The 12,907-nt window shown below is 39.8% G+C and overlaps 11 protein-coding genes across 11 annotated transcripts; 4 read left to right on the forward strand and 7 right to left on the reverse strand.

Moving 5' to 3' along the window:
• Nucleotides 1–410: 410 nt before the first annotated feature.
• On the forward strand, nucleotides 411–905 carry ZYRO0F03432g (uncharacterized protein; the record flags this gene model as incomplete). Its single annotated transcript, XM_002497302.1, has 1 exon — nucleotides 411–905. The coding sequence occupies one exon, from the start codon at nucleotides 411–413 to the stop codon at nucleotides 903–905; it is 495 nt and encodes a 164-aa protein (XP_002497347.1).
• A 145-nt stretch (nucleotides 906–1,050) lies between these two features.
• On the reverse strand, nucleotides 1,051–2,538 carry FRS2 (phenylalanine--tRNA ligase subunit alpha; the record flags this gene model as incomplete). The annotated part of the gene is made up of 1 exon (XM_002497303.1): nucleotides 1,051–2,538. One exon carries the CDS (start codon nucleotides 2,536–2,538, stop codon nucleotides 1,051–1,053), a length of 1,488 nt encoding a protein of 495 aa, XP_002497348.1.
• Nucleotides 2,539–2,683: 145 nt separating this feature from the next.
• On the reverse strand, nucleotides 2,684–3,439 carry IES3 (Ies3p; the record flags this gene model as incomplete). The annotated part of the gene is made up of 1 exon (XM_002497304.1): nucleotides 2,684–3,439. The coding sequence occupies one exon, from the start codon at nucleotides 3,437–3,439 to the stop codon at nucleotides 2,684–2,686; it is 756 nt and encodes a 251-aa protein (XP_002497349.1).
• Nucleotides 3,440–3,641: 202 nt separating this feature from the next.
• On the forward strand, nucleotides 3,642–4,259 carry FCF2 (Fcf2p; the record flags this gene model as incomplete). The annotated part of the gene is made up of 1 exon (XM_002497305.1): nucleotides 3,642–4,259. One exon carries the CDS (start codon nucleotides 3,642–3,644, stop codon nucleotides 4,257–4,259), a length of 618 nt encoding a protein of 205 aa, XP_002497350.1.
• A 484-nt stretch (nucleotides 4,260–4,743) lies between these two features.
• GAT1 (Gat1p) lies at nucleotides 4,744–5,727 on the forward strand (the record flags this gene model as incomplete). Its single annotated transcript, XM_002497306.1, has 1 exon — nucleotides 4,744–5,727. One exon carries the CDS (start codon nucleotides 4,744–4,746, stop codon nucleotides 5,725–5,727), a length of 984 nt encoding a protein of 327 aa, XP_002497351.1.
• Nucleotides 5,728–6,036: 309 nt separating this feature from the next.
• Nucleotides 6,037–7,521, reverse strand: LPD1 (dihydrolipoyl dehydrogenase; the record flags this gene model as incomplete). The annotated part of the gene is made up of 1 exon (XM_002497307.1): nucleotides 6,037–7,521. The coding sequence occupies one exon, from the start codon at nucleotides 7,519–7,521 to the stop codon at nucleotides 6,037–6,039; it is 1,485 nt and encodes a 494-aa protein (XP_002497352.1).
• A 939-nt stretch (nucleotides 7,522–8,460) lies between these two features.
• On the forward strand, nucleotides 8,461–8,691 carry SMX2 (mRNA splicing protein SMX2; the record flags this gene model as incomplete). The annotated part of the gene is made up of 1 exon (XM_002497308.1): nucleotides 8,461–8,691. One exon carries the CDS (start codon nucleotides 8,461–8,463, stop codon nucleotides 8,689–8,691), a length of 231 nt encoding a protein of 76 aa, XP_002497353.1.
• A 65-nt stretch (nucleotides 8,692–8,756) lies between these two features.
• GNA1 (glucosamine 6-phosphate N-acetyltransferase) lies at nucleotides 8,757–9,209 on the reverse strand (the record flags this gene model as incomplete). Its single annotated transcript, XM_002497309.1, has 1 exon — nucleotides 8,757–9,209. The coding sequence occupies one exon, from the start codon at nucleotides 9,207–9,209 to the stop codon at nucleotides 8,757–8,759; it is 453 nt and encodes a 150-aa protein (XP_002497354.1).
• A 123-nt stretch (nucleotides 9,210–9,332) lies between these two features.
• On the reverse strand, nucleotides 9,333–10,379 carry MLO50 (Mlo50p; the record flags this gene model as incomplete). Its single annotated transcript, XM_002497310.1, has 1 exon — nucleotides 9,333–10,379. One exon carries the CDS (start codon nucleotides 10,377–10,379, stop codon nucleotides 9,333–9,335), a length of 1,047 nt encoding a protein of 348 aa, XP_002497355.1.
• Nucleotides 10,380–10,465: 86 nt separating this feature from the next.
• On the reverse strand, nucleotides 10,466–10,915 carry EMA19 (Ema19p; the record flags this gene model as incomplete). The annotated part of the gene is made up of 1 exon (XM_002497311.1): nucleotides 10,466–10,915. One exon carries the CDS (start codon nucleotides 10,913–10,915, stop codon nucleotides 10,466–10,468), a length of 450 nt encoding a protein of 149 aa, XP_002497356.1.
• A 169-nt stretch (nucleotides 10,916–11,084) lies between these two features.
• MDJ1 (Mdj1p) lies at nucleotides 11,085–12,473 on the reverse strand (the record flags this gene model as incomplete). The annotated part of the gene is made up of 1 exon (XM_002497312.1): nucleotides 11,085–12,473. One exon carries the CDS (start codon nucleotides 12,471–12,473, stop codon nucleotides 11,085–11,087), a length of 1,389 nt encoding a protein of 462 aa, XP_002497357.1.
• Nucleotides 12,474–12,907: the final 434 nt, after the last annotated feature.

Genomic DNA, 12,907 nt, shown 5'->3' on the forward strand with positions numbered 1-12,907 from the left:
CGCGCTCAACTTATTCGCGTAGATCAACTACTTGGAGCGGTATAGAACTTCCGTTCGAAACTATGGCAACTCGCCTGCAAAGGTTAAAGGGACAAAAGGTCACAAAATGAGCCCTTTTAACAACCACCAGTACCACTGCAACCACGGTCAGTTAGTTTTACTAATGTGGACAATTGATCACAAAAATGCGCAAGAAACTTCCTCCTACTGCGAAAAGGAAATTAATCGGTATTTGAGAGATCCGAACTCACGCATAGAGAATGCCTCTACATGAATAGTTTTTTCCAATTAGAAACCTCATATGATCAATATTTTTAACGATCCAGTTATTTAAGCAAAATAGTGTTAATTTAGTGCTGATCCGTATATTCTCACTCCAACGAGTTGCATGCGAAGGGAGAAGAGTATTGATGATGTCTGTTATGTCGGCAACGGAGAGCAATGCAGGTAGGTTGGCCTATGATGATCAATTTGATGAGATGCACAACTTGGGGGGTCTCTTCACCCCCCAGGAGCTACCACTCGATGATTCGTTCGAACAAGATTTCGATCACCTTTCAGGATTTCTTGATCTACATGGGTTACAGGGTGCTGGTGGCACTGGTGACAACGGTACCCCCAATACACAGGCTTCTACTCCTATCCCCAGCAGTGAGAAGAGACCACCATTGGCGAGAAGGGCTAGATCAAATCCGTTCTACTGCCCATCACGACAAATCATGAATTTAGTACAAAAGAAAAAGATTTCAAAGAAAATCAAGAAGGAAAATTCAGATGCTTTCATATCGATGCTCTCATTATCACAATCCGACTCTCAGTCTCAACAGGTAATGCCACGAGAATTTGAAGAGAAGGTTAAAGATGCCGGTTCATCTTACAATACCCAAACTGAGGGTTCTCCGTAAGATATGTTGTTCGATTGACTCTTATTTTTAACGTTTTACATTCTTGCTGTTAGGTTCTTTTCACGTTTACATACATTTGATATAAATTATTTTAGAATTTATGATCATTATTATTATTATTTATGGTTTGCTATCATTGTGCTCTCTAATACAATTCTTCATCTAATCTAGCGGCAGGGTTAGATTCAATAAAGTCTAGAGAGACCTTATGACCCAATAATTCTCTAATGTTTTGGACCTTGTATTTAATCATTGTTGGTCTCTCTAATGATAATCCCCAACCAAGAACTCTCAAGTCACGTGGAAGACCCATTGGTTCCAACATTTCAGCTCTGAACATACCTGAGTTACCAATTTCGACCCACTTCTTCAAACCTTCGTGCCATGAGAAGATTTCCATCGATGGTTCAGTGTATGGATTGTAAGTTGGTTTGAATCTTAGACCTGTAACACCCATTTTGGCGAAAAAGTCTTCCATAAATTTAATTAGATCACCCAATGTAATGTTATAATCGGCCAAAACACCTTCCACTTGATGAAATTCAGCTAAATGAGTTACATCAACAGCTTCGTTACGGAAAACACGATCGATGGAAAATAATCTGGCAGGACCTGGGTTTGCTGCTAACTTGTGCAACATATTAGCGGAAGTTGGAGTTGTGTGAGTTCTTAGCACCAATCTTTGACATTCTTGTTCCTTCCAAGTGTAGCGGTAACCAACTGAGTCAAATTTACCGTTCTCGTGAACAGCTTTCACATCATTTAAATATGCCTTATCAGATGGGAGATCACTAGTCAATGGATCTTTGATGTAGAAAGTATCCTGTAAATCACGAGCAGGATGTTGTTGTGGCACGTAAAGAGCATCGAAATTCCAGAACCCTGTTTCCACATATTGATTACTTGGCATTTCTGTAAAACCCATACCGAAGAAAATTTGTCTGAATTCTTCTCTAACTTTACTCAATGGATGCAACGAACCACAATTGACTGTAATACCTTGAGAGTTGAAATTGTAAGGTTTGAAATCCGCATTCTTATAAGATCCACTAACGATCATGTCCGCAGTAATATCGGTCTCAGGTTTAGCGACTTCCAAAGAGAAATCAGCACCTTTAGAAACAGAAAAATCGGTCTGCTTCTTTGGGGTAATCAATTTTCTCTTTTTCAAATCTGTTACTACTTTATCGTCCACCTTTTCACCATTAACAGCTTTAGTAATGGCCAGCTGAGTTTCGTCAGCAGGTAATTGGCCCTTAACCTTCTCGCTTGGTTCCAATTCGTTTTCCTTTGTCTTGACGATCCAGCCATTCTTGAATGCTCTGGCTTGTCCCACCTTACCGGTAGAACCTAATTTAGCTGGGACGTCTTTGATTTGCAATTTACCCAATTCGTTGATCAGTTGTAAAAGTTTTATTTCGTGGGATCCATGTGCGACGATCTCTTTACCTTCATCGGTAGCAGTGTAAAGAATTGAATCGTATCTTTTGAATTCTAATTTCCCATGTGCTTTCAAAGAGTTGAGCGCTGATAAAACGTCTTGTGGGTCTACGTCAGGGAAAACTTGAAGCGTAGAGGGAATCTCACCCAAATCACCAAGTTTGCGAAGAATTTGTAACTGGAAATCAGACATCCTGCCTCGTTATCGTATCAATAGCTGCTATGAAATGGTTGTAGACCGTCTTTCTCGAACTTGTTCAGTGAATTTTTTCACCTTCCATGTTGAAAAAAAAGTTGAGAAAAAACAAATGACCCGGCCAATGATCGACGCAATGGCTCTACAAGATATCATCCGGCCTGCTACCATGAGCCTTTTGTCTTTTTGGTCTGTTGAATACGAGTGCATTAGCATTAGCATTCGGAGGAACGGTCGTAGCTCCCAGTTTAATGGTTTTCTTACGTTCTTCCTGTGTGCTGAAAAGATCTAGTTCAGCATTGGCATCCAGTAAAATTTCCTTTAGGATGAACCACTTGCGCTCAGTATTTAGTAGGTCTTCATAGTCCCCGATTAGATTGCGTTGTATTTGTGAGAGAAGATTGACTTGGTCTTGCAACGGTAGTAGTGGTGGTTCTGATGATTTTTCCTCTGTGGGCATACGATGACTGATAATCTCCAAGAAATCGTCATTTAAATCGTATAACCGATTTTTGTATAGTTTTGTCTTGAGTCCACTAATCTCGCCATCCGAATTGTTAGATTTAGGATCCAGTTTCTCATCAATATCTGGTAGATTCCCCGGGGTATTCTTTATCATTTCGTAGTTAATCTTGGAAATATCGTCTACGTTTACAATATGGCGTTTATTATTCCCGGCATTCAATTGAGATTGTGCATTGGCATTTGCAGCAGTGCCTGCGGTAGATGCAGGTGTTGTTGAAGTCGATCCCTGCGGTGTAGATGAAGGTGTTGGTCTTCTATTATGGCTATCCTTTTCCAAAAATTCTGGGACTTTCTCGCTATGGTAGTGTCTTACAGCTTGTAAAGCATATTGTAACTGCTTATCCTGAGCTAACAATTCCTCGAAAGTAGACATTTGGGGGGCGGGGGAGCTGATACCGATGTTCCTTATTGTATTATTGGTGTAATCAACCGTTAAAGGTTAATGGTTCAATTTGATATTCGTGGGTTATGATTTTTCAATCAGAGACATACAACGCTGAAAAATTTCAGCTTATCGCGATGAGCATCGACTTGATTGTGATGAAATAGCTAAATAGATACAATAACTCAGCAAAATGGATGAAGTTGAATCACTGTTTCGTCAATTAGAACAGGTCAACGCCAGACCTGAGTCTAATCCTAGTGCTAAAGAAAACGGATTACAAGAAAACCAAGATTTGGTCAAGTTAGACGATGAGCATGCCCACGATGGGTTTGAAAGTATAGAGAAGAGTTTAAAACAGTTGCCAAAACTACAGAATGGGTTTGATAAATTGGATGCTCCAAAAGCTGTGGAATCAAAGTCCTATGCTGTAGGGAAGGAGAAGAAAAACCAACACGAGGGCCCTACAAATGAAGAATGGTTTACGCTACCTACACCAACCGGTGAATTTGCGCATAGAGTACAGAGAGATTTGCAATTGATAAAGCATAGAGCTTCATTAGATCCAAAACGTCATTATAAGAAGGAAAAATGGAATGCGCCTGAGAGATTTGCAGTGGGGACAATTATTGAAGATAAGTCGGAGTATTTCAGCGGGCGTCTGCCGCGTAGACAAAGAGGTGAAACAATGCTATCGACGTTGTTAAAAGATGTGGATTCGAGGAGCTATTTAAAGAGAAAGTACGGTGAAATTCAGACTGAAAAGAGAGGTAAGAGATTTGGTAAGAATAAGAAGAAGGGGAAACGTTAGGCAGGTTTAAAGTTGTAGTTGTTGTTTTTTTTTTATTTGTAGAGATATAATAATGAAACGAGGTTGAAACAATGTTGAAACGATGTTGAGACAGGGCTGGAACAGATCCGTATCTAGTGATATCAATTGTACACCCAAACACCCTCTAGAAAGCGGTACCGCTTGTCCGGATATTAGGGGTTCCAAAATTCTTTCCGGTTGCACATTTTCTCCTTCCCTTAACGCCCGGACAATTTTACTGATAAGAAATGTTGGTAAAAAATTAAGACCCAATTAATTTCCAATTAGAAGGCCATCTGAGTCGCGTTGGATTAATCAAAAGAGATATTACAAGAATTCCCGAAGATGTTCACAACATAGTTTATTTCTTTCTTCTTCTTCTTCTTCTCTTCCTCCTTTTTTAACCTCTGAATAGGTGATGTATTTTCGCCATTGACTATTGTTTCAGGCTGATGATTGATTGATTTATTAAATTGAGAAAAGAATGGATTATAGAATTAAATTGATGGAGACTATTGATGATTCATCAACAGAGGCAATATGGAAAATGTATTCTGTAGCGAAGGCTTCTTTGCCCTATAAGGATAGAATGAGTAATTTGACCTGGAGAATGCTTGGTATGCGAATGGCTAAAGAAAGAAATAAAGTAGAAAGTACAAGTTCAATATCAGTACCAAATTCTTATTCTAATTCGAACGACGATGAATCGTTCTCTTTAGTAAATGTACTTGAGCAAGATCGTGAACTAGATCACGAACAAGAACATGAACAAGAACATGGACAAGAACAAGAACAATTGCATCCACAGAAGCAGGTTGATTTTGACGGAGATGTTGATATTTGGGACCCTGAAATCTTGTTTAAAGATATGGATATAGAGGGAACGTCACCGACGATTCAGTCTGAGACCAGCGATCTTCTAGTTAATCCGTTATTTGACGTGACCATGCTGCCACAGGAACCTCCCTTGACAGGAGGTGATTCACAGACGTTTTTAGGACAATTTCTACCCCCGCCGACGCCGTCACAAGATCTTCTAATATCGAATGTTGATAATGATAGTAGTCGGCGGAGAAAAGCACCTCCAGCTCCAGCAGCGGTTCGACAGAGAAGATCCTCGGGTGTGCAGAAGAAGAAACCTGTGCCGGTGCGTAATAATTCTACTACTTCACTTATGTCGATGGATGAAAAAATGGATTCACCGCCGAAGGATACAAAATGTACACATTGCCATACGAGGACAACACCGTTGTGGAGAAGAGATCCGATGGGGAATCCTCTGTGTAACGCGTGTGGGTTGTTTTTGAAATTGCATGGTGTGGTGAGGCCGTTGAGTTTGAAGACCGATGTAATAAAGAAAAGGCAGAGAAATACAAATGGCAATAAAGTTAAAGGTGTTAATCGAGTAAGAAGGCAAGAGAAAGAAGGTGAAGAGGCAAATTGGGAATGGTTGAGTTTAAGTCTGTGACCATACGAACATTTATTTTGAATGGAAATTTTTTTATAAAAATGATAGATTGGGCTACCTTTTCTCAAAAGAAGAGAGATTGTGTTAATATTGATTTTTTTTCAAGGTTTCGCTAGTTCGAAACCTTAGGTGTATTTGAGAAAACACATTGGATTACAATTCGAGACAAATAACAATAATAATAATAGTAATAATGATGATAATAATAATAATAATAATAAGCTATTGGTGATTTCTCAAACGTTGCAAGAATTTATTATAGACGACTTAAATATACATAGGCATACGTTTAGTCAAGTGAAGTTAAACTTAGAAATTCAATGGCTTGTCAAAGGCAGCCAAGTTAGCTTCTTTGAAAGCTTCAGACAAAGTTGGGTGAGCATGGCACACACGTGCGATATCTTCAGCGGAAGCACCATATTCAAGAGCTAAACCAGCTTCGGCAATCATTTCACCAGCATTAGGACCAATGATGTGGGCACCCAACAAACGTTCAGTTTCAGAGTCGATCAAGACCTTCACAAAACCTTCGGTGTCCAAATTGGTTTTAGCTCTGGAGTTTGCAATAAATGGGAACTTACCAACCTTGTAGTTAATGCCAGCTTCTTTCAATTGCTCTTCAGTCTTACCAACCCAAGCGACCTCTGGATGAGAGTACATAACGGATGGAATGTTGTTGTAGTTAACGTGACCAACACCTTCCTTGATGTATTCAACAGCGGCAATACCTTCTTCTTCAGCCTTATGAGCCAACATAGGACCGAAAGTGACGTCACCAATGACTTTAATGTGTGGGAATTTAGAGCTGAATTGGTCATCGATAACCAAACGACCTCTCTTGTCGACTTCCAAGCCAATTTTCTCAGCTTCTAGACCTTGGATGTATGGTCTTCTACCAACAGCCACTAAGAAGGCATCTGCTTCCAGTTTGTCTTGCTTACCAGATTTAACGTCTTCAACAACGATGTTAACAACATCGCCGTTTCTTTCAGCAGAAACAACCTTGGTACCCAATTTGAAATCAAGACCTTGTTTCTTCAAGAATTTCTGAGTAGTGGAAGCAACTTCGTTATCCATAGAGGCACCAATTTGTGGTTGGAATTCTACAACAGTGACCTTAGAACCCAAACGGCTGTAAACAGAACCCATTTCAAGACCAATGATACCACCACCTAGAATGACAAATCTCTTTGGAATTTCTTTCAAAGAAAGCGCACCAGTAGAGGAGACAATTCTTTCTTCATCGATTTTAATACCAGGGAAAGGTGTAACTTCGGAACCGGTAGCAACAATGATATTTTTGGCTTCCAAAATAGTTTCTTCGTTAACACTACCTTCTAATCCTTCGACGGGCTTAACTTTAATGCTGTTTTCATTTTCAAATGTACCTAAACCCTTGTAGTAGGCAACTTTGTTCTTTTTAAACAACATTTCAATACCACCAGTCAACTGCTTAACAACAGTGTCCTTGGCCTTTTGGAATTGTTCCACATTGAGGGCAACTTCACCCTTGATATCGATACCACGGTTCTTGGAATCGGTCTTCATTTGATGGTACATTTGAGAGTTGTTCAAAAGAGCCTTTGATGGGATACATCCAACGTTCAAACAAGTACCACCCAATCTACCTCTTTTCTCAACACAAGCAGTGTCTAGTCCCAATTGAGCGGCCTTGATGGCAGCAATGTAACCACCTGGACCACCACCGACAACTACCACGTCGTGTTGCTTCTTGGCAGCTAACCAAACCGCAGATGAACTGAAAGTACGCTTTGTGACAAAGGATCTGAGCATAATTCGATACAATGTGATATTTCTTGACCAAAACCCTCGATATTTTGTGAAAAACAAATAGTGTATAGTGTAGTTTAGTACCTAAACTTTCAGATTCTTATGGTTTTCCTTCGGTGTTCTTGTTGGATGGAAGAAAATTCGCTGATTGGTCAAGAAACTATTAAAATTTTAAAAATGCGACAAGATGGATAAACGGTTTGATTCCAACTGCAATGGTATTTGAAATAGCTCTGGGATGCTATGAAGATTGTTGTGCACCAAAAGAAAGCACGAAAAACGCCTTAGTGACGGTCTCAAACGGTGGAGTTATCGTTTCTGGAGTTGAATTCTATTCAGGTGGGCTTCCAATGGTCTATGGATAATTTCATAGCGTTCTTGTGGCATATGAACTAGTGTAAACCCGTTATTAGGTCATTTGCAATGCATCTGGCTGAGTTATATCCGGTTTTTAGTAATTTTCCACCTTAATATGGGTGCTTGGGAGGTATAATATGAAATTTAACTCTTGCAATGTAATCTCGACTACTCTTTAGGTAGAATACCAACTTGATGGCCAGTAGAATGTCAAAATGGTATGGACACACACATAAGCATACGAATTAGCTCGATTCAATCGTAAATGCGCTAGCGCCGCATGCTTCTCGATCTGCATCAGATAACTGGTCTCTTAATTCATTGGGTTGGCACTCAAATATGAATAGTTCTATACTTGCAATAACCTCCAGTAGATCCTCGAGTGTTTTAGCTAGTGATCTCGTATTCACCATTCCACTCTACTTAACTCTTCTCTCATCACCGAACCAACAAATTGAACGAAAACATTGGTATTTTGTTCATCGAACGTTACGAGTTAACTGCATATATTCGGTTTGATTCCCTAGAGTGTCTGACTATCCAAATCCATTACTCCCTCTCTCCTTTTACTCTTCCTTTTTCCCCATGGTTTCTACACCTGAGCTTAAAAGGTACGTTGATAAGAAAGTGTTACTACAACTAAATGGTGCTCGTAAAGTAGCAGGAGTTCTACGAGGCTATGATCTTTTCCTTAATGTTGTCCTAGATGATGCTGTTGAAGTGGGCAAGGACGGATCTCATCACAATCTGGGATCTCAGAGTGTTGTCAGAGGTAATTCTATAGTATCATTAGAGGCTCTTGATACTGTTATGTAATATATAAAAAAAATGATAATAATACGTAAATATGTACGTATATGATGAAATCTATTCTAATTTATCTATCGATGTTGCATCTCAACGCCAGCTCTTGAATAGCCACACTTCTCGTAGAATTTAACGTTACTGTCGTCACAATCCAATATGACTTTATAGCAGTGTTTTAATCCCAGGTCTGTCAAATGGTCAATAAGAGCACGTCCCAATTGCTTTCCCTGATGGTGTGGTGAAACCGCAATATCTTCAATATGTCCCACTAATCCACATTCATGAATTAGTTTACGTTCTATGAACATCATACCTGTAGCGGCAACTTCCTCACCATGAAGAATTACATAAGGATGGTACTGTAGAAGATCTGGTCCTGATGATACTTTCACATTGTTCCAATGATTCACTGTTTCTTCGAATTGTGCTTTTGACACTGAGCCAACGGTAGTCAAGGCATTCAACGCCTGTAGGACACCTTCGTAGTCTTGCTTCTCTACTCTTCTAATTGAATATCCTGGAACCATTGATTAATCTTTGAATGATGAGTTAAGTGTGTTTTGAACTGTTTTCTTTCCTATAAGGAAGATCATCAATTGAATTGAATCAATCAAGGGTTTCTTCCTTTTAATAGAAACCAAGGTACATCATCACGTGGGGAGAGGTCTAACAGGTTGTAAAGAATCAGCTTTCGTCTGACGCATTGATTCCAGCAATTCTATCAAGTCGAATTTTATTTCAACCACTTGTCTCCTAACTTGTGCGGATTCATCACCAAAGAACTTATGATGGGTTTGCGCGAGTACATTCATGAGAAAATCGTCCAGTAGTACTGTATCCAATTCTTGGTGAGGCATTGACAGCACCAGAATGTCTAGTAATTCTAGAGCCACACCGTCGGCTGCATGTTGTTCGAGAGCATGGCATAGTGAATGGAATATTAGTGGTTTGATGAAATCTTCAAATACATTCAATTTTAGAGTGTTTTGTAAGTGGAAATGCAATCCAGGGAATTTTGACTGGATCTTGGCGTTGGGAATTGCCGCATGGGACGATAGAGACTGTCTATTTTGTAGGTTGGCAAAGACTTGTAGTGCCAATGGTTCATTCGGTACACAATCCTTCAGAGCATTGAGAAACCGATCAGGTGCTGGCACAGGAACGTCGTCGAGACAACACTCGTAGATGTGTATTCTTAAATCTGAAGGTAATCCAAACCAATATAACCCATCTCTTTTTGCTTCCATGAGCAAATAAGGTGAGAACCTTATCTGATTCCAGCGTGCATCAAGTAAATCTCTACGTCTTAACAAACTCCGGTTTTCCTCCTTGAGCCTTTGTAACTCATGTTTAGCTCTAGATCTACCACCACCACTTTGTTTCAATAGAGATAACGCTTCTTCCTCTCGTAATATTTTTTTCTTATTATCTTGAATCACATATTCTATACTTAAGTTGTCTTGCATTCGACTATAAACATCCATAATACTAGAGTCACCAGAAAGATCTGAAAAGATGGAGGAAGTATCACTTTCAGAGCTTGATCCTGTGCGTCTACGGCTGCCGATTAGCGGTACGCCGTAAAGCCCATAATCAACATCCACATCTAATAACTGATCCCAATCTTCAACTAAATCTTTCCTAGTAACCTTGTGTCTTGCGTTAAACAATCTCTGACTGGGGGGAATATACTGCATTTTATCTAGATAGCTTTCAATCGTTTAAGACCATAGGAAATTTTCAAAGAGCCTGGAATCTCTAATTTCTGGTTTCATTATATATTTCAAAGCAGTACCAATCTAAATGGGATAATGAAGGTAGGGAAGTAAATGCCAACCAGCTTGAATTTGTCTGCAGCACTTAGAGGCACGATAGTCCCGGGATAGTGACCTTCTAAAATTGCCCCAATGCATACCAGCGTTGTGGTTGATGCTAAAACGCCGTAAAGCCTCAATGAACCGCTATCAACTTGATTTTGACGCAATTGCTTGGCAAATTGAAAGAAAAGAGGTAGCTGTACAACCAATTCCAAGGTGACGAAGGCTTGTAACCATAGTGGTTTGTCCCATAGTAAGAAGTCGTTATTATCTTCTATCTGCTTCGATAATAGCCAACCAGCTACGTGAAATTTCGGTGGAAGAACTACTGCTGAATCGATCAGCAACGTAATGGGAATGTGTAATAGAAAATAGTAGTAAAAAAAATTGATTTGAAAGCTTGAAAGACCAGCCATTGTGCTTTTCACTCCTTACTTCTGTCCTTATTTAGTTTTCTTAAGCATTACATTCTTTTTTTTTTTTTTTTAGATGAGCTTACCTTTACCTTGCTGGGTCGGAAGATGAAAAAATTAATGTTGCTGGTATATACATGAATATGTACAAGTGTATGAGACTAGAGTGCATCTATTCGCCCTTAATCTTTTTGAAAGTGTTTGAAATGAAATTTTCTAAACGTCCCAATGCCGAAGGATTATCTGGGTTTGTCGTTGCGGCTTCAGTAGCTTTTTCAGTAGCTTCTAAATTCTCAGTGCGCTTTGCATTAGAATCATTGGTAATGTTGGCCAATGCTTCCCATAGACAACGCTCGGCCTTGGATTGAGGTTTCTTCACTTGAATCTTGTACTGAACTTTCATGGAACCACGGGTACCGGCAACACGAGGAACACCCATGTTAGGGATAGAAATGATTTGATCGTGTTGAGTTCCTGGTTGCACTCTTAGACGTACATGAGAGCCATCAACTGTAGGAACCTGAACCGTACCACCCAATGCTGCTGTAGTAATTGGAATGTCTTGGATAAACCAGATATCCCATTTATCTCTAATTGAAAATCTTGGATCCTTATCCACACGTATACGCACAAGCACATCACCTCTGCGTAGTCTAATACTACTTTTCATCTCTGGTGGAACAGCCATGTTAGGATAAGAACCTTGGCCAGGTACTCTAACGACATCACCATCTTGTAAACCTTGTGGTAAATCTACACGGACGCTCTTATCTTTAGTCCATTCAACACCATCACCATGACACGAACCACATAGATCTTCACGTTTAGTAGTAGTACCTTCACCACCACACTGCTGACAAGTAGTAGCCATTTGGAAACCTGCACGTACGTGGACAGTAGTACCAGTACCGTGACAGCTGGGACAGCTTTGGGGTTTAGCACCTGTTTTCATACCAGATCCGTCACAGGTATGACATGGATCTAACGCTCTAAACTTCAAATTCACATCTTTGGCACCGAATACAGCGTCTTTAAATGGCATACGGTAAGAAACTTCGATAGGATCACCTCTATATTCTCTGAACATGGAGCTCCCAAATGGTGACCCACGAGAGCTTCTTCCTCCACCACCGCCAAAGGCAGCACCAAATAGATCTTCAAAATTGATTCCACCAAAATTACCAAATCCTGAGAAATCGCTAAATCCACCATATCCTGCACCTGGACCGCCTGGACCACCCCCGGCACCACCTTGGCCAAAGGCAGCAGCACCAAACTGATCATATTGACTTTTCTTATCGGCATCAGACAAAATTTCATAAGCATTTTGTAAATCGTGGAACTTGTCACCAGCGCCCTGCTCCTTATTTATATCTGGATGGTATTTCTTGGCTAATTTGTAATATGCCTTTTTAATCTCTGATGGAGAGGCACTCTTGCCAACACCAAGAGTATCATATGGATCCTTGAACTCTTGTAAAATACGTCTTGTAGTGTGGAACTGACGGTAAATCGAAGGTTGGACACCTAAACGACTAGCATTTTTCAACGCCTGAAACATGATGTCAGTGATGACAGCGACTGGCAATTAACGAGATCTACAATGAGTTATCTACAGTAGCTTCTTTAATATGAATGTTGAACTACATCTTCCCTTGATGTTCAAATATTGGGCTAAAGTTTCCAGTTCCTTCTTTTCAATTCTCATGTCACTTTATACGTAGCGGTTAATGACAGAATGGAATAAATAATTTTATCGTTCTTTTTTTTTTTTTTTCACAGTAGTAAAATTAGCCGCTGAATTTACCTGCAAGGTATCTCAAGTTACTCTTGTAAATCGTAGTTATTTTTTACAATTTTTTTGAAATTTTTTTGACGGTTTCTTGCAGAGTTAGAAATTATAGCATTGAAAGGTGTAAAATACTTTACAGATAGTACTATTCAAGGGTAGCAGAGTTGGGGAACCAGAGTCAAGAGTTCGAAGGTATTTAGGAC

The sequence above is a fragment of the Zygosaccharomyces rouxii genome, assembly GCF_000026365.1.
Source record: "Zygosaccharomyces rouxii strain CBS732 chromosome F complete sequence".
Classification (NCBI taxonomy): Eukaryota; Fungi; Ascomycota; class Saccharomycetes; order Saccharomycetales; family Saccharomycetaceae; genus Zygosaccharomyces; species Zygosaccharomyces rouxii.